The 19,275-nt window shown below is 45.9% G+C and overlaps 1 protein-coding gene across 1 annotated transcript in view; it reads left to right on the top strand.

Moving 5' to 3' along the window:
- The window catches only part of BRINP1 (BMP/retinoic acid inducible neural specific 1), a 159,780-nt gene that overhangs the window by 44,826 nt on the left and 95,679 nt on the right, over window positions 1–19,275 (top strand). The window contains exon 2 of the mRNA XM_031450321.2: window positions 1,958–2,225. Coding sequence (XP_031306181.1) covers window positions 2,008–2,225 — 218 coding nt within the window. The 5' untranslated portion in view covers window positions 1,958–2,007. The remainder of the gene's footprint in view (window positions 1–1,957; window positions 2,226–19,275) is intronic.

Genomic DNA, 19,275 nt, shown 5'->3' with positions numbered 1-19,275 from the left:
TGCCACGGTCTGTATCCCCGTCATCATGGATGCCGACTATTGAGCACTTCCTGAAAATGTTAGGCACCGCGTGGGACCCTTTACATAAACGGGGTGAAATACATCGTTTCATTCGCACACTAGTTCTGGGTGTAGGTGCTGCTGATGACCACGTGTTAGGGACCAGGAAGCTGAGACTCAGAGAAGTGAAATCCTTTGCCTGAAATGCTACTGTTTATAAGGGATGGAACCTGTATTCCAACCTGCCTTTCAGTGCAGAGTAAGATCAGCTCTTCAGGAATAAGGGGGTGGGGGGAGGCTCAGACAGCACAGTGTTAATCCAGTCAGGAGGAGGAGGATGTGATAATAAAAAGGAACTTATCCATTTTCCAAAGGCTAGGCGTGGCCTGTGGTTCCTCTTCCTTCCTTCCTTCCTTCCCACGAGAGCCCCTACCTAAGCTCTCCCTTCGTCTTAAGCATTTCTCCAACATGGCAGCCCTGTACTGTGCTGCCACTCAAAAAAGAGGTGGGCAAGACCCCATCTGGTTCCTTGGCCTTTCGTTCCCCTTCTGGACACAAGGGAACCTTGAGGTTCAGAGGCACTGAGAGGTGGATCCTCCAGTTACGTTTTCCTTGGGGTAAAGGGGGCATCCCACTTACCACTGCAGAAAGGGACGCTGAAGAGTTCCACAAACTCTTCATCTGTAAGGTGGCCAACCAGAGAGTCATGATCATGGTGATTAGGTTCCTGTCTCATCGCAGAAAGAATTCAGAGGCGAGAAAGAGAGGTTAAGAAAGTAAAGTGAGGATTTATTAAGGGATGGACAGTACACTCTCAAGGGGAGAGCGGGAAGGCTCAGGTGAGCGGCTGCCCTGAGTTTCTCTGGCAAGTTAGTTACACAGAGTGTAAAAATAAATGGTGGAATATTCACCAGAGAGGGAGGGGTTTGGGGTCCTGTTCCCTGATTTCCATCCCATCTCCACCTTCCCAAAGGGAGGAGGGATTTTTGTCCTTATTTAGTCTGGATGGGAAGTGTCATGGCCTTGATGCATGGTGGGTACTTCTAATCTGCAAGGCTAATTTTATTGAAATGAGGGCATTATGAGCAAAAGGTTACATTCAGACACTGGAGAGTCCTGCCTTTTCCCACCTTTCTTTGTTGGCTTCCAGGCTGCTTGTCACTCCAAAATGTGTGGCTGCTTATCAGCCCAGAGGTTCCTGCTTGTCTTTGTTTGCCCAGGGAGCCCAGGTGTTTACATGATGTGTGGTCTCCTGTATTTGGCCTGTGCCCTCTTTTTTGCCCAATTCCTGCTGTTTGGCTGCGTCCCCATTTCTCTGCTTGTATCTAGCGATCTGCTTGCCCTGAGACTTTGTGCAGCCACCTGATAGTGCAAACACAATGCGTGTGCTCAGTGGGTCCGTGTCTGTGTGAGAAGAGGAGAGAAAGGAATTCTCATTAACTGAGTCCCTGTTACGAGATTCGGGTTGTTTGCGAAGATAGCAGAGGGCGGACACTGGAGTTCTGTCTCCAGGTTCCTTCCTGGCTGTATGACACTGTTTCTGCATACGTTCATTTCACTCATTCTTTCAACACGGATGCCTTGAATATCTACGATGTGCCAAGTGCCAAGATAAAGGCACTTACGACCGTCCTCTATTTTGCGTCCCTAAGAGGTGAAACAGTCTGTGCACGTTCACGCATGTTCACACAACACGTGGACAGCGAAGGAGCCTGGGGATCCATAGGTGCCCTGCTCTTAACCAGAAACCGCGCTGACTGTTGTAAACCCTGCCCCACCCTACTGATGTAAGGTGTTATGATGAAGGCTTGTGTTAGCGGCATTTTAAAAATTTCCCTTTGTCTTTCTCTCTCTTCCTTTTATTTTGCTTCCCCTCCCCTTTTTTCTCTCCCTCTTTTGCTTCCTGTTTCTTTCTCTCGCTCTTTTTTTTTTTTTTTTTAAATTCTTTTCTCCCCAGGACTCCACAGAATGGAGCAAGAATGAGAGGAAAAAGGCCGGCAGAAAAGCATGAACTGGAGGTTTGTTGAGCTCCTCTACTTCCTGTTTGTATGGGGCCGTATCTCAGTGCAGCCCTCCCACCAGGAACCAGCTGGGACAGACCAACATGTCTCCAAGGAATTTGATTGGCTTATTTCAGACAGGGGGCCTTTCCACCACTCCAGGAGCTACCTTTCCTTTGTGGAAAGACACCGTCAGGGATTTACAACCCGATATAAAATATACAGGTAAGATCTGGGCTCAGCTAACCCTTGCCTTTCATTCCTTGAGTGCTTTTTGCGGGGTCCTGCATTGGCATGGACCTTGCTGGATGGAAGAGTGCCTGGGCCAAGGGTGTTATGCATGCTTTCATTTGTAATTAATTGATCGACTAATGAATTAATTAATTTGCATTACATCGCACAAGAGAGTAGCAATGACAAGGAGAGCGTGAATAGCTAATTTTTTTTTGAGTACTTACTGTGCGCTGGGAGTGGTGCTTAGTTCTCTGTGTGCAGGATCTCATTTAAGCCTTATAAGAACCATCAGAGCTAGGTCCTATTTGTCTTCTCTACTTTATAAATGAGGTAACTGAGCTTCAGCTAAGCGAAATCACTTGTCTAAAGTCATAGTCAGTGAGTGGTGGGACTGGGAGTCAAACCCTGTTCATTGGGATTCACAGGCACAGTGTTTTCAGTCCCTTACGTCAGGTGTAGGCAGTGTTGTTTTGCGATGCTATTGATAAACCAATCCTACACAAACATATCCACACATCTGGCAACAAGCAGGGACATTCAAGGAGCAACTCTTTCTTGAGGAAGTCTGAGCAGTTTTGGGCCGATTGGAATCCTACTCGTCCAAAAAGGACTTAGTCCAAAATTTGGCCAAGTCCCTTTTTGAAACCTTCTTAGCCTCTCCCCACTCCATGCCATCACCCTCTCTTTGATGTTTCCACAGCTCTGTACACTTATCCCTCTTTAGTTGTCAACCATTTGGAATTAGAGTGCATTCTTGTACATCCTTCTCACCTAACTGGAAGCTCCATGAGGCCAGGACTTCCATAAGATTCATTTCTGGATCCCCAGAGCGATTTTTTATTCTGCTTTATAAGCACGCAAACAATATTGTGGACTTCAGTTGGAGAATGCAGAAATCTCTAGAGCTGTAGTCGTGGTCTTGAGGTCAGAGAAGAAAGTCAAACTCTAGTACTTCTGAGCCAATTAGAATAGGAGAGCGAGGAAGCATGGTGGAGGAAAGAATCCTAACCTGCAGCCAGGAAGCCATGAATTCAGGCCGTAAGTCTTCTACGTATTCAACATGAACATGGGCATGTCTCCTTTGCACATTGTGTGACATTGTGCACTGGGGGTGGATGATTCACGAAATCACAATCAGTTGCAAATGCCTGTGATGCTGGGTGAAATATTCAAACCCTAGTTTGAAAGTTGGCCCTCTAGTGATTGTGGTCTTGGCAATGGTTCCATCTGTGCAAGATGAACTTTCTGTGAACCTTGAAGACTGGTAAATAATCAGAGAGTGATGCGGGAAATGTGCTCCGGGCATGATGACCAGCAGGAAGACAGGGGGAAATGAATATGGGGTGTGTAGGGAAAAGAGAAAAAGCCCAAGGATGAGAAATATGAGACATTTTTTTCTTTCACAAGAGAAGAATCTCGGAATTCCAAAGATACGATTATTGACTTAATGGGTTACCCCTTGGCAGAGCTATTCCTAAGCCCACCCAAGAACCATAGTTACCTACTTAGCTTAAAATTTAGATCCTTGACATTGTTTCTGGCCATTGCTATGTGTGAACAGGCCTAAACCAAGTCTGGGTGCTCACTGATTACTCCACAGAACACGCACATACCTGAAGTCCCTGGGCCTCGGAAAGATGCAGGCTTGAGATGCTGGATTTAGGGGAACAGAAGAATAAAGGTCTAGATTTCTTACTCTGTTGGTGTTTTGTCAGCTAATAACATCCTCTTGGCTTTATATGTGGCTTCCTCTTACACTTGAGCCTCCTGAGGACACTTTAAGGTTGGGAGGACGAGGGCCCATATTCCCATTTTCAAGATCAGGAGAGAAGTGACTGGGATAGTTCCGTAGCCAAGGAAAGGTGGAGCCTGGACTGGAAACAGAGTCTGATGATGAGTTTGCCAGCACTACAGGCATCCATTCATTGTTTACAAACGTATCTTAGCAACTATTGTGTGCCTGGCCCTGGGGTTGGCACTGGAAAAAAGTTGGCTTGAAGACAAGCAGTCATAATAGGACATGGTGAGGGCTCTACCGGGGTTTTATAAGGGAGCCCTTGTGCACGTTAGATGATTGCTGTGTCCTCGTGATTGCTGTTGAAGCGACGTATACTTAAATGGATACCCAGGGTTGAACTGCAGATGCAGAATTCTCCACACTGGTAGCCTTTTTTGAACACTTTGGATGCGCCATGAAGGGAGGGCATTCGATTCTCACGACATCCTCTCTGAGGCTGAGCAATGCTAGAAAACCAGGACACGGGGAGGTCGACTGCATGGCCCTCGCTCATCCATCGCTAAGGAGTGGAGCTGGGGTCCAAACACTGATGCATCTGACCCCAGAGTCCTCCTTTCAACCACTGAGCTACGTGTCCCCGCTCCCCCACCCCCGCCCCAGCATGGCTTCCAAATGTAGAGCGTTTCGGGGCTCTGAAAGGGCTCGTACGAAGGTTTTCCCTCCCAACCTCTCTGTAAACATTTTGGGGGGAGGCTTAGAAAAGATGAGAAGTAAAAAGTTGCTAATGAGTTTGGGGTCAGGACATCTGGGTCCTCGGTCCAGCTCTCCAGGCTCTGGTCTTGTGACGGTAGGCCAGCTTCCTCCCCCCCCAGATGCCACGTTCCTCATCTATCAAATGACAAGCTTGATGTGGATCAGTGCTATGCTTTTTGAAATCTTGAGGATGGATGAAAGAAGACATAGAAGTCACAGTAGTACAGGGAGGCGGGGGTGATCCGGCAGGACCCCCGGCCTCACACAGCCCTTCTGCCGAAGAAGGTTTGCACCTGCTTTTGTGTTCAGATTTCACCCATGCTTTTCTCTGGAAGCCACTGCTAACACAAAGTTTACAATCATCCACCAAGCGGATTTCTAAGGTCCTTTCTAGCTCTAAAATTAAGTGTAAGATTAAACCAAGGTCACATGGTTAATTAAATAGTGGAGTTTAACCCAGAAGTCAGGCCCCTGGTCATCTAGTTATTCCTTCCTTCCTTTATTTAATCCTCAAATAATTATTAAGCACCAGTTCCAGGCCCAGCGCTGTGTTCAAGGCAGATGACACAATGGTGAGTAAAACAAACACGGTCCTTGCTCCCACAGGATCGCATTAATTAAACACACACACAAGTGCTCTAAAAGAAAAAGTGCAGGACAGACATCACTGGGGGATCATAAGCATTGATTTGGAACCTATTATGTGCAAAGGTTAGGTGGGGCACCTCTTTACCTGGACACACATACAAATAGAAGCTCAGAGAGGTGTACTCATCTGGACCAGGTTCAGACCAGAGCAAAAGCCAGCCAGAAAGTGCTCACTGGGGCAGCTGTCAACTGACATTTTGTCTTCACCGCTTTGCTGACACACTAAGGCATGTCCACACGTGATTTCTCGTGTGTCTTCCTGTGTACTGGCCTGGATGGAGCACATTAGAAACTTGACATTTGCATCACAAAAGAAAGGCTTTACTACCAGAACGTGCCAGATTGTCTGATGCCTTTCTGAAATGTCTTAGAACTCCAGCTTCGGCCAGGTCCCCTGACCTTAAGACCCAGGCTGGGACCCAGGGTGATCTGGGAGGAAGTCTTCCCCTCCTCACTTAAGTGGGTTCGGGCCATCTCTGTCCTCAGGCATAAGCAGGCAGAGTCTGGCTTTGGCTCATGGAGTCTTGGTAGGGAGCCAGTGCCCCTGGCCATGACGAGAACCTTTCAAATTAAATCCCAGCATAAGTCTTCTCCTGTGTGGCTTCACAAGCTGAGCAATAATGTGTGCACAAACAGTAGTGTGGGTGCCCAAGGTTCATGCTCTGTAGCTCATAAGTCTGAGCAGACGCACAGAGGCTGGGGGAGTTCTCGGCTCTGGAATCCAATCCACTAGGGGGCAGCGGCAGCCTCACTGATCTTGGAGGCTGAGAATCTGGGTGCTGGCTCAGCTCGCCTGCCTCCCAGATGTGTGATTTTGGCCAAGTCATGGTACTTCTTTGAGTTCTTGTTTTCTCATCTGTAAAATGGGAATATTTGCTAAGATAGTCTCCAAGTTCCTTCCCTTCCCTGAAATTCTGTGATTCCGTGAAATGTTGTCATTTGAAATTACAGCATGGAGTACTGGAGAGGACTCTGGACTTGGAGTCTGGAGGCTCAAGTTATTCTTTTTTTTAATTAAAAATTTTTTTTTATTCTGGAACCACTTTCTAAATTTCTCATCCCTGGGCAGATTTATTCGTGCATCATTCACTCATTCATCCATCCATTGCTTTAGAACTTAACGCCAATCATATTCTGTAAACTGCTGTGATTTGGTAATACAGAGATGACCAAAGGAAAACAGTAAAACTCATATACATACACACCCCCCGACACACACACCCACAACCTGCAGTGTCCATCTCCTCCTTCACCAAGCTCAGAGATGGGGGTGGAAGACTCAGGGAAAAAAGAGAGAGAAAGCCAACAATTGTCATTCTGCAGATAGGTATGGATAATAACTGCTCAGATATTCTGCATTCTTCTCCGTAGACAGGGCTGATGGCATCTGTCCTACCTACCTGTTTAGATGAGGTCAGCTTGATGTGATGCTTTGTAAAACTTAAATGTTCTTAGATCTGGAGATTTTTTTCCATTAAGGTTCTAAATCATTATTCCGATAAAATTTTCACTTTCTGTTAAGCCCATACATATATTAATTGCTAAATACTCACCTCCATTCTGTGAGGGAAATACTAGTCTTGTCCATATTCCCAGTGAGGAAACTAAGGTACCTAGTGATGAAGGAGATGGTTCACATCACATGTCTGGGAAGCAGCCGAGTTAGGAAGCAAAAGCAGGGCTCGGAGACTTCACAGCCTGAGCCCTGAACTCTGTTTGGTCATAACCCTCTCTCAGTTCTTACTTACTTAGTTTATGAACAAATATGGAGAGGTTTCCGTTGACCATGAGCAAGGTGTAACCTCTCTGAGACTTAGTTTCCTCATCTGTGAAATGGAAACAATATTAAACGCCTTGAGTCATTGTGGCCAGAAGTAACTTAGCTATCAAGCAAACAGAGCTTGGAATTTTGCACAAATGCCGTTCCCTCCATGACCTCAGAGAGCTGGTTGTGTTACCAGAAATGATTCCTTTTCTTCTCATGATAATTTGAAAGTCACTTTGGTCCAAAGAGTGTTTCCTGTGTTCCCACCGCCTTTTGGGGTTTTACTTTTCTGTTTATCTTTTCCTGACTTGGGGACCATCAGTAGTTGCTGTCAATTTGGCAGTTATTCCAGAGGTGAATTTAAAAGGAGAATTGCGGTACCCTTTGTAAGCTTTGGTTTCGGAGAGTCGGGGAAGGGGAGGCGGGACCCCGATGATGACGGTCACTGTGCCACAAAAGGTGGTTTCCTATTGAGTGATTTCCCCTCCAGGTTTCAGAGCAAGTGGTTTGTGGCTTATGGTGTACCTTCCTTTGAGCCTTGAATAAGTACCTGAAAGTTGAGTGTAAATCAAACATTGGTAAACCAAGTCTGATTGCCTAACTGGCATATTTATTTCAGAGTTGCGTGAATCTTAGTTCTAATCCACTACCTTGGTGGTTCCTTCACGTGTTTCACAAAAATAGATGTAGTAGGTTTTGTGGTAAAGCTGCTTCACTAAATGCATGGGGCTGGGTGGATGGTTCTACTGACATGAATGAGATGTGGTCCTGGTCCAGAGATCATTCAAGGGTATATCTTGGGCACCTAGGTTTGCTGGTTGCTGTACACAGGATAGTTGATGCTGTATCTGTATCAGGTAGATAGGTCTCTGCTTTTGAGGAGCTTACAGACATGAGGTGGTGAGAGAGAAGTCCACCACGCCACCGTTAGGATGCTTGTGGTTGAACTTGAAAGAAAACCGCCAAGCTCTGGATTCCAGATAGAACCTTGATATCACATGGTATCTCTTAGTGTGGCAAAAATTAGTTGAAATCAGTATTTCTTGAAGTATATGACATGGAACTCTGGTTCAGTGCAGTGTTAAAAAATGTTTTCCAGATAAAACTTAAGGTGGTGATTATCAATCAGGGGTGGTTTTGCTTCCAAATGGGACATTTGGAAATGTCAGGGGTGGGGGCAGGTGTTATTGGCATCTGATGGTTAGAGCCAGGGATGAGGGAGACTGCTGAACATCCTAGGATGAGGAGACAGCCTTCTGCAGCAAAGAATTAGCTGGCTCACAATGCCAGTAGCATAGAGGTTGAGAAACCTTGCTCTAGAGCAAGTATTTGGGGGGGAAAAAAAAACACGGAAAAGGGATGATGGGAATGATATTAGGATAAATGGTCTTAGATTTTGGTCATCGTGAGTTTGAGTTGGAATGGCGGAAATACAGGCCCCAACCAGTGCAACGGCTGGGTTCCCAAAAAGTCTGGCTGCAGGACCAAAGGGGAAGGGATTTTCCATGTTTTTAGGCATGATCTCAGACCATGGGGGCAGTTGATGAATTAAGGAAGGTGAATCAGTTTTTGTGTCCTGCTGCAGAGAAGTAGCATTTAAAGCAAACTAGTGCTCTACTCCGGAAATAAAAAGCCTCCATCCCTCCAGGAGTTCTGGGAGATTTGGTGACCTTGTCTGCTGACTGCAGTATGCCTACCTTGGGAGCTGAGACGTTGAGACATCACTGTTAAAACCAGCCTGGACAAAGTGCCTTAACCTACTTTCTCTTCCTTTAAGAGCATGCCAGGTGGGCTCAAAAGAAGACGAGACTCGGACGCTGTCCCATGTTTGCCCTTGTCAATTTCAGCCACTTAGAGCCTTTGCCCCGACCTTTTCCTTCATTTAGCCCAAATTTCCGGTCAAGCTCTCCCTGAATAGAGACGGACGAGGAGGGATAGCCAGCAAACATCCCCCAGGCCACTTGGTGTCAATTCAGAGATAATCTTCGATTATTTAAAATTGATCTTCCACTTCCAAGACCAATAGCTTTATCGCTACCAAATTGCTGCCTTTGCTGCACTTTACCTCTTTGCTCCCACGTTATTACTGAACTGACTTTTGTGAGCTGCAGACCTTTCTTTGCTGCAGTCTCTGTAGAGCAATTGTCCAGCTTTAGTCAGGAGCAGTGTCTGAAAATGGACTGGCTTTTGCACACCTCCCTCAAAAGGACAGACTGACACAGGGTCTTTAAACTGACGTCAAATATGGCGATTGTTAAGACTGCGGGAATTAGGCGAATAATGAACACAAGCCCTTGGGGCTTCAGACTCTGTGCCCCAAATCTTGGCCAGGGAAGAAAGAAAGGGATGGGATCCATGGTCTGGAGCACCTGCCACTCATTCATTCCTTGAAGTATGTTTACCGATCTCCAGATTCCCACTGACCAGGCTCAGCAACAGCTCCCTGGAGACACGGAGAGAAAAGACTTGATCCCTGACCTCAAGGAACTCAACGTCTCTTGGGGAAAATGGATTGACAGGCAAATCACCCCACTGCCATTTGCTAAGTTCCCTGATTGATCAATAACCTGGGTGCTGTGTTTGGGGGTGGGGAGAGGAACTGCCCTTGGCATTGGGATCATGAATCTGGGGAAGGATACGTGAAAAAGACAAGTCTAGGCAGGCACCCTAGAGGGAGGGGTACCAGAGTCAGTCTCCAAGGAGGCTTAGGATGTTATAGGAAGGTGGTGGGGAGAAAAGCACCCAGGCAGGTGGAACAGCGCCTGCAAAGGCAGGGAGGCAGAAGAAAGCCTGGACCTCCAAGTCTTTGTGTGTGAGTGTGTTTTGAGTAACGCAACGGTCTCCTCTTACCCAAAGTTTCACGTTCAGTGGTTTCAGTTACTCACAGTCAACCACAGTCCAAAAACATTAAATGGAAAACTGCCAGACATAATTCAAAAATTTTAAATTGCACGCCGCTCTGAGGAGCACGGTGAAATCTCGCACTGTCCAGCTCTGTCCCTCCCGAGACCTGAATCGTCCCTTTGTCCAGTGGAATCCCCTCCTGTTAGTCAGTAGCCATCATGGATATCAGATCAGCTGTCTTGGAATTTCAGTGCTGTGTTCAAGGAACCCTTATTTGACTTAATAATGGCCCCCAGGTGCAAGTGTGGTGATGCTGGCAATTCAAATATGTCATAGAGACACGGTGAAGTGCTTCCTTTCAGTGAAAAGGTGAAAGTTCTCAACTTAATACAGAAAGAAGAAGAATCATATGCCGAGGTTGCTAAGATTTATGGTAAGAATGAATCTTCCATCCATGAAATTGTGAGGAAGGAAAAAAAAGAGGTTCGTGCTAGCTTTGCTGTTGAAATTTAAACTGCAAAAGTGATGGCCAGAGTGCATGACAAATGCTTAGTTAAGTTGGAAAAGGCATTACTTTTGGATCATAAGATATTGATAGAGAAAGAAAGGGGGAGGGACCATATTCATATAACTTTATTATAATATATTATTATAATTGTTCTATTTTATTATTAGTTATTATTGTTACTCTCTTACTGTAGTTTATATATCAAACTTTATCAAAGGTATATAAGCATAGGAAAAAAGGCATAGTATATAATATATAGTGTTGCATACTGTCCATGGTTTCAGGGGGTACTCCTGCAGTGATGGTAGGAAATAAGGCTGGATGGGAGCTGAGAGCCAAAAACGAAAGGAATTTAGGAAGGGCAAATTGATTTCAAGCAACCTTCAAACTCTCGTTAATTGTCAGAGTGTTAGTACGTATCTCTTTAGAGCAGTGGTTTTTGTTCGTTTTGTTTTTACACTTCTTGACCTAACTCATGCTAAAAAATACATTTTACATGGACACTTAATAAACCTAGAGATATCAAGATATGTCATTGAAATGGAAACTCATGGAAAAAAAAAGAAAATCTTAAACCTTCCTCCCTGCAATGCATCTTGATATTTCTGCTCTATTCTCTTCTAATATAATCTATTCCCTTCTGATTTGTTTATTTTTAAAAAATGCTGGTGCCTACCAGCAAAATTGATTTCCACCTCCACGAATGGGGCGGGCCTTGCAGTTTGAAAAACACTGACGTTGAGTCTCTGTTGTGGCTACATTTTGGCTCAGAGGAAAATTGTGCTATGCTGGATGAGCAGAGTTTGCCGTGGGTTCAGGTTAAGCAGGTTAGAACCTGGTGCCTTATCTGAGGGGCAACAGAAAAACAAGAACAGTTTGCAACCTGAGATTGACATGGTCTGCTTTTACATTTAGAAACACTGCTCTGGCTGCAGCGTGAGGGATGCGTGGAAGGGAGTAAGAGAGAAGGATTGGAAAGCTGTGGAAGGGATTCAGGGAAGAGGGAGGGCACTGGAGCCAAGACAAAGTTGATAAAGATGAAGTTCACTAACCAAGTGCCACTCAGGTCCACCAACAGAGATGCTTCAGACCAACCCGGGCTGCATCCGGGCATACCTGCCCCAGTTCCGTTCCCGGCACCCTGTGGCAGGATGCATTCTTTACTGGAGAGTTCTCCAGCTGCTGGATGCCTTTGTGTCTCTTAGGACAGGAACCAGAACTCCGAGGTTTCTGCCTCCGGGCTATTTCTTTATTTCTCAAGTCCTTCCTTCTGGGCATGAGAATGACTGGGTCTCATTAGCAGTGGATTCCCAGACTGGCTGGAGGAAGGCTTTGCATCTGGCCCTATATCTGCACCTGACTTGTCTTCTATGGAAACTTCCAGCCACAAGTCAGCATCTCAGCCGATGCGAACCCTAAAACAGCCGCTAAAGCTTCGTGGTGCAGAGCGAGTCTTTAGGCTGAGGCAGACCTTGGTGGAAATCTTGGCTCTGTTGCTTCTTACCCATGAGATCCTGGCATGTTACTTAAACTTTCTGAACCTCAGTTTCTCCACTTGTAAAACAGGGATACATTCTAAGATTGTTGTGAAGATTTAAAAAGATAACAAACGGTCCCATTTAGCAGAGAGCAAGTGTTTGAGGACTGGTCACTGAAACAAATTACCCTTTTGTGTTTGAAGCACTCATACCTGGAAATTCAACCGTAAAACTCTGAGAAGGCTTGCAGGAGACCTCCAACCATCAGAGGGGTGCTTGACTTCTGTGCACTGTGGCCTAGGTGCTCAAGAAGGCAGCATAGCCCCATTCTGATACTAAGAAGACACTTGGTAGGAGGGAAATATGGAAAGAGAACCACAGAGAGGAAGATTTCTGACACCGCGGCACACGTGGCAGGAATCTACTGCCTATGCACTGGCAAAGTATTCTTAAGTGATCAGCATGAGTTGATTCATGGAAACAGTCCACGTCCCATGATTTGCAAGCATCTAATTTATTAATCAGCTCAGGTGATGGGAGCAGTCTGGGACATCTCATCTTCCAGGTCCCGCTGCGCCGTGCCTGCCAGGTTGTCTTCGATGTGGATGGCTCAGGAGACATTGGTCCCCCAGGGATGGCTTCTCACCCAAACACCTTCACCGCAATCACCAGCTACAGGAGGCGCTGGGTGTGTTCCCGTGGTGGGGGTAAGTCTGCTTTGCCTCAAACCACAGCCTTGTTGACAGAAGGCCAGCGACCTCCAGCCCTGAGCACTTGTGACAGCCTCTCTGTGACTCTAGTGTGACACCTGGCTTTCTACCACATTGATGGGGGAGTGTGGCTCGTGTGAGAAAAAAAGGTTGCGTATAAATGATATGGAGGTCCGCACTACTGAATGGTTTGGGACTGTCTGATTTGGAAAGGAACTGCTCACCTGGGCGTTAATTCAGCCCATATTTGTTGAGTCCCTATCATGTGCAGGGACTGCGTTAGCCTCTAATGACACCAAAGCCTTACTGATCTGTGCCCTCAAGGGCGCTAAACGTAGCTGGGGAGAGACAGACAGTAAACAACGCAATTGCTACCTCTGATGGGGAGTGCAGGGAAAGAAGCAAGAAATGAAGTCTTAGGGCAAAGAAAGGGCGCTGAAGTTAGTCTTGCAAGATTAAGAGAGGCTTTAAAGGAGAAAAAAAAAAAGCTTTTTTTTTTTTTTAAATTTAAGATCTGGATGAAGGAGTTAGGCAAAGGAAGGTAGAGAGCACTGTGTGTGTGTGTGTGTGTGTGTGTGTGTGTGTGTGTGTGTGTGTGTGTTTTGAGGGGCAGACTTGTTCTGGGACCTGCAGGTGAATCGGTGTGAGTGATAGGCAGAGAAATGTTAGCATGCAGGCCAGAGAAATCAGACGGGGGTCAGGTCGCGAACCTCTGTGGCTGTTGTGTAAAAAGACTTTGAACTTTTATACCCTAAAGTGGTGATCCTGTGCTTTTTTATTTCAAGATGCTCTTAAAGCCTCAGTGATTTTTATCTCCCTAGGTCAGAGAAATCTAATAATTCTGTTTATTAAGTAGTTACAGCCAAATAACTAAATTGAAGTACCTGCATCCGCAAAGGTTTAGTGGCCGTGTGGAAAATAATACATGCAACTCTAAGGAAAAAGCGGTATTTTTATTTTATCCTGAAATAACCACAGGTACCACTTCTCAAATCTTGCAGCCACCCTCCTTTCCTGTCCCTCATTAATTTTTCTGCAGTTTGTAATTGGACCAACTGCCAACAACGCACCTTGACAAAGATGTGCCATTATTGAAGGGAAAGGAATGTAGTGTGTCTTCACATTGAAGCTGTGAACTACCTCAAGGTAGTGGTTTTTCTGATGCGCAATAAATATCAAGTATCCCTTATTTCCCTTGAATATTAAAAGTATCCCGCTGTGCTCCTGTGAGTTTGCTGTGGTTCTCTGCAGGGTCTCCATCACACAATCTAGGAACCAGGTTCTAAGGACAGTAGAGAGCTCTTTAGAGGATTGTTCCCAGAAGAGAAGCATGTTAAGATCGTCATCTTAGAAAGAGCACTCCTGCTAAAATGGAGAGAATGGGTGGATGGGGGAAGTTGGGAGAGGGTGCAGAACGTATGGCAGGAAAACAGAGTGCTGTGGCCCCCAGCCACGTGAGAAAGGGGAGTGTCTCGGACAGAAGTAGCATCGATGGAGATTCGAGATATATTTTATATTTTAAAATAATTATAGATTGGCAAGAAGTTGCAAAGACAGTATAGAGCGATCCCACGTGCCCTTTGTTGTGGGATTCCTCACAAAAAAGAATTTACCAAAGAGAAAGATGAAGATAGAAAAGGAGTTTATTAGATACGCTGCTGTAGGCAACAGTGGGCCACAGAACAGAGGTGTCTGTGCACCCCGGGGGTCGGGTCGGTTGCTGGGTTCTTTTATAAAGGAGGGTACCCCTTAACTCCTTGTGCTTACATGACACTGGGCACAAAGAGGGTCGCGAGGTGCATGATCAGCTCGTGCACAATTCTCTGATTTGATGTTGAGGTGACAGGGAAGGGAGGGGGTCTTGAAAGCGTAGGACTAGTGATTTTGGTAGGGGGTTGTGACCCGTCGTGGTGACAGGCATCCGGGCATTGTAAGGTTGATCATTAGTTAGTTCAGCTAAGGCAGGTAGGCAGTAAGAAAGGAATGTTCTTTATTATCTGTAAAAGGCAGCAACCTGACACCTGAGGGGCCTTGGAGCAAGAATCTGCCAGCTGTCTGTGGACCCCACACCCTTCACCTGTTTCCCCCAGTGGTTGCATCTTATATAACCATAACATTATCAAAACCAGAAGATTGACATTGGTACCTGGTGTGCGTGTGATCTGTGCCATTTTATCACATGTGTAAATTCATGCAGCCACCACCACCATCAAGATACAGAACGGCTTCATCACCTCAAAGAGTTCCCTTGTGCCCTCTCCTTGGAGTCACACACACCTCCTTGTTCCCATCGTTCCCATCGTTCCGAGCAGCCACTAATTTGTTTCCTTTCTCTGTAATTGCGTCATTGCAAGAATGACATGTAAGAGACATCTCAACCTGAGATACTTTAAGGAGACAGAAGGCTCAGGGTTTGAACATGAAGGTTGAGAGGGAAGACTCAAGAAACAAAGGACTTAGTAAGATCGTACCTTAAGTGATGGATCATTGGATGTAGGTTAGGCTGGGTGGGTGGTGGTACTTGTCATCAAGGTAGAGAGCCTTGGAAGGCATGGAGACTTTTGGGGGATCATGTATATTTGAATATGATGAGTCAGCTTTCGAAAAGTGGAATTTAAACTACCTGGAACATTCAAATAGAGATTCGGTAGGCAGTTGTTTTATAAATGGTTGTGATCCTCAAAAGAGAGTGCTTGGTTAAAAAAAAATACAGTGTTCAGAGTCATCAGGTTACCAAGGAAGACATCTGCCGGTGGCCTGGGAGGAGAATCAGGAACAGTCGATACCCTGGAAGCTAAAATAAATGACTGTTTAAGAGGGCAGGTATGGGTCACCAGAGGCTGTGGTTTCTGATACAATGTATGAGGTAAGAACTGAAAATCGCCTTTTATACTTAAAATCTTGACCTTGGCAAGAACTATTTAAATAGAATGCTGGGGACAGAAGCCAGATTGCAGTACATTGAAAAATAAGTGAGAAGCAAGAGAATAGATTTTTTTTTTTTAAGAAGCGTAGCTATGAAAGGCAGCAGGGATATGAAATAAAAAGGTTTTTTTGGTTGTTTTTCTTTGGTTCCTGAGAGGGAAGGGACAGTTAAGAGAGGGAGAGACGGATGCTGAGGGGCAGAGTGGAGTTGTTTTTGAGGAAGTCATTCCTGGGGGGGCCGGGAGGGAAAGGATGAGAGCACAGATGGAGGTAAAAGGAGGGAAGCCTTTCAGTTGAAAGAGGAAGAAAGACGGGAAAGAGAGGTGTGGGTGCAGATGGATCTGTTGATTTTACTCACGGGGATTTGAAGGGACTTCCAGTGGCTTCTGTTCCCTTTGTAAGGCAGGATATGAAGCCAGTTGCTGAGGAAGGGGGTCCTGGGGAGCGCCAACAATGTTGGTAATGTTGTAAAATAGTTATTCTGAAGAATGGCAGAAGGATCTGATGCAGGAAATAGAAAAGGATCACCAGGAAGAAGATTTGGGGCTTGAACTGTGCTTACAAATATCAATTGTGGGTTACAGGCTGGGATAGTTGTGGGCTGTGAGGCTGGGATATTATTCTCCAAAAGAACTGAACATGGGAGGTAAGGTCATGGATAGTGGATGTGGGTTCAGACAGGGTGGGGCTTTGCCAAGTGAATGAGATGGAAGGACAGCTGGGTAAGGGTTAAAGGTATGGGGCAAAAGTCAATGTAGGGGTGGATCACTGGATCTCAGTCAACCCAAAAGGAAGTGAACAGAGTAGGCAGTGGATAAAGGGAAAGGAGGCTGCTGTGGGTCTAGTGTCTTAAAGAGCTGGGGACAGCTATTGTGACAGACAAGTCAGACTGGAATACAGTGTGTCTAGAGCTAGAGGGGCTTTGGGAGGTGAGACACTGAGGGGGTGAAGATCACTGAGATGCAGTAGCTGAAGGGGCTGAGAGGCTGAGGGTATTGGACGTGAGGCACATGGAGTGAAGACAGGACCTGGGGCGAAGACGCAGTCTCTAAATCAGGTGCTGACGTGTTCAAGGAACAGGAGAGAAAGCCTCGGAGGCTGGTCACTGGACCCGAGAAGGAAGACGCGAAGGAAGGGGATGGGGTGTGGGAGGAAATACAACGGAAGATTTGCATCCAAGTCTTTGTACTTTTCTCTATTCGATCTTTGAATAATGATCTGTCCTCTCTGAACCTCAATTCCTCCTCCTTAAAGAGGAACTTATAATTTCTACCTCCTCCCCTCACCCTAAGATAGAGAGAATGATGCTTAAAAGAGGGAGTGGAGGTAAATGTGCTTGGTAAACCCAGCACCTTCATGTAAATATTGGCCCCATGGTTCCTGTTTACTGGCTCCCAGGCGCTGACTTTGGATTCCTTCCACTGCTCTGATAAAAGATAGTGCTTTGGTACTTAATAATTGCATCTGAATAGCCTGATTTCAGAATATCATTTTTGGATAACAAAGTGAATGGCAGCTGGAATATTGGAGGCGGACTGTTAGATGTCCTATCTTTCAGATGTCCAGAATAAATGCGCGGGAACAGTTGACCCAGACAAATTGACCGATAAAAGGATAACTTGTGCTTCGACATAATGCGTTCAGTATTCTTTTGATTTACGAAAAAGCACTGGGGCACCCAGGCCCGGGATGCTTGTCAGCAAAAGGGAAGTGTAGGTTGTATTGCATTTCCCTTTAGACAGCACGGAGTCCCTAACAGCTTCCGCTCAGCCTGCTCTGAGATTTAGTAGCAGTAGTCCTGGTGGTGGCGGGGGGAAGGGAAGGCACGACCAGAGAGGGGGCCTTCCGAAGAGAGAATGTTCAGGAATCGGAGCCTCCTTACGAGGTGACCCTCCCACCTTTGATGCTGCAAGTTGAGCTGAAGTGAATAAGCTAATGGGAGGAATTCCAAAACAGGATCCAGTTGCAATTCATTCCAGAACCAAGAACAATGTTGAGAAATAAAACAAAGCCCAGGCAGAATGGAGGGAATAAACTAGCTCAGTAATGATACTGAATATATTGATAGCTACATAACCCGACAGCCTTATTGAGTCATTTGCTCCCCACATCAGCCCTAGGTGCCAGCTACTGCCTTTAAACTGGTTTTTCAGGTGAGGAAATGGAGACTCACAGAAGTATTTGACCCAGGGTCACGCAGCTGGGAAGTCACATAACTGTGATTCAAACCCAGGCGAATCCGGTTCCAGACCCTGTGCTTGTAACCACTGGTTCTGCAGAGCGCCAGGGAGGTGAAGGGACAGGAGCCCCGCCCGGGACTCCAGGAGCCTGGCTCTTCATCCTTGGCACTGAATCACCTTGTGACCAGAGCAAATTTTCCTTTCCTGATACTCCACGATTTTAATCCCCCCCGCCTTGTGCTCTCCCTTTTTCTTTCCCTTTTCCCTTCTCCTTTTTCTTGCCCTTCTTCCTGTTCAGATATGCCTTTCCCGTGTAACGCTTTAAAATTCACAAACCGCTTTCCCAGATGAGGGAGGTAATACTATCTTATTTTAAAGATGAGGCAGCCAGAGCTTTGAGCAGCTGAGCAGTTTGTCTAGTGCGAGATACCTGGTAAGTGGCGGAACATTACCTTGCACGCGAGCCTCCTGACACATCCCTCAAGGCTCGTTTAAACTGTCCCACAGTTGCCTTTTTGTTGGATGAGCCCCTGCTTATCACTGGGACTCAGTCTGGGGCCATCATTCATGTTGATGGCAACACTCTTTAAGAGAGGATGGAGAAGAGTTTTGCAAACATGCGGCACTCCATCTGGTACACTCATAAGGATTCCAGAGGTGATATTTGAAAGAAGGAGAAATAAAGTCTATGCAATTCTTACACAGTGTGGTTCCGTGCGTCCCTTGGCATCTCAGAGATTTCAGAAGATTAGCTCTCATTGAGTGTCATCCCCTGACTCTGGGAACAAAGTTTTTTTTTTTTTTTTTTTAAAGACTGTTTTCTTAAAATTAGCAGATCCATGTGGCATCATTAAAAAACAACCAACTCCCCACACTTGAGTGGAGAGATTCTTTTGTCTCTGGCCAATGGAGGATGATAGAGGGAAGACGCAGAGCTGCCCCATTGTGCCACTCTATTTATTTCAGTCTACTCTGTCATTCACTTCTTTTTTTTTTTTGGATCTTATTCTTTGGCTAAGTACCACCCACCTACTCCTGGGAGACAGAGCCAGGTGAGAGACATCTTCGGATGTCTCAACTTCCTCACCTGCTTGTTACCAGGTGCTGGATTTTTTCGGTACTAACTTGGAAACGTGTCTCTCAAAGAAAACTAGAGAAAGTAGCCCCTGACACTGGACGGGTATCTATCGTGTGCAGGAGGCTTGTGAACTTATATATACAGACAATGTATGTACTGCATTGGGAATCAGAAGTTCTTCATAGGCTAGAGCCAGAGAGAGAATTAGTGGTTCCTAGAAGACGGTCTTCCAGGTGAGAAGTTTTTCAGAGTTGCTGGAAGATGAGAGGGAGCACGCTGATAGAACCGAGGAGGTGGTCACCCTCCTGTCACCAGAGCAATTCTCCTTAACATAGTCTGACCCAAAGAGAATGTAAGCACAGGTGGAAAATTGGCTTCAGGGACCTTTGATATGCTTGGCAACTCAAGGTTGCA

The sequence above is a fragment of the Camelus dromedarius genome, chromosome 10, assembly GCF_036321535.1.
Source record: "Camelus dromedarius isolate mCamDro1 chromosome 10, mCamDro1.pat, whole genome shotgun sequence".
Taxonomy (NCBI): domain Eukaryota; kingdom Metazoa; phylum Chordata; class Mammalia; order Artiodactyla; family Camelidae; genus Camelus; species Camelus dromedarius.
The sequence above is the reverse complement of the archived record's forward strand: the minus strand, read 5'-3'. Positions and strand labels throughout refer to the sequence as shown.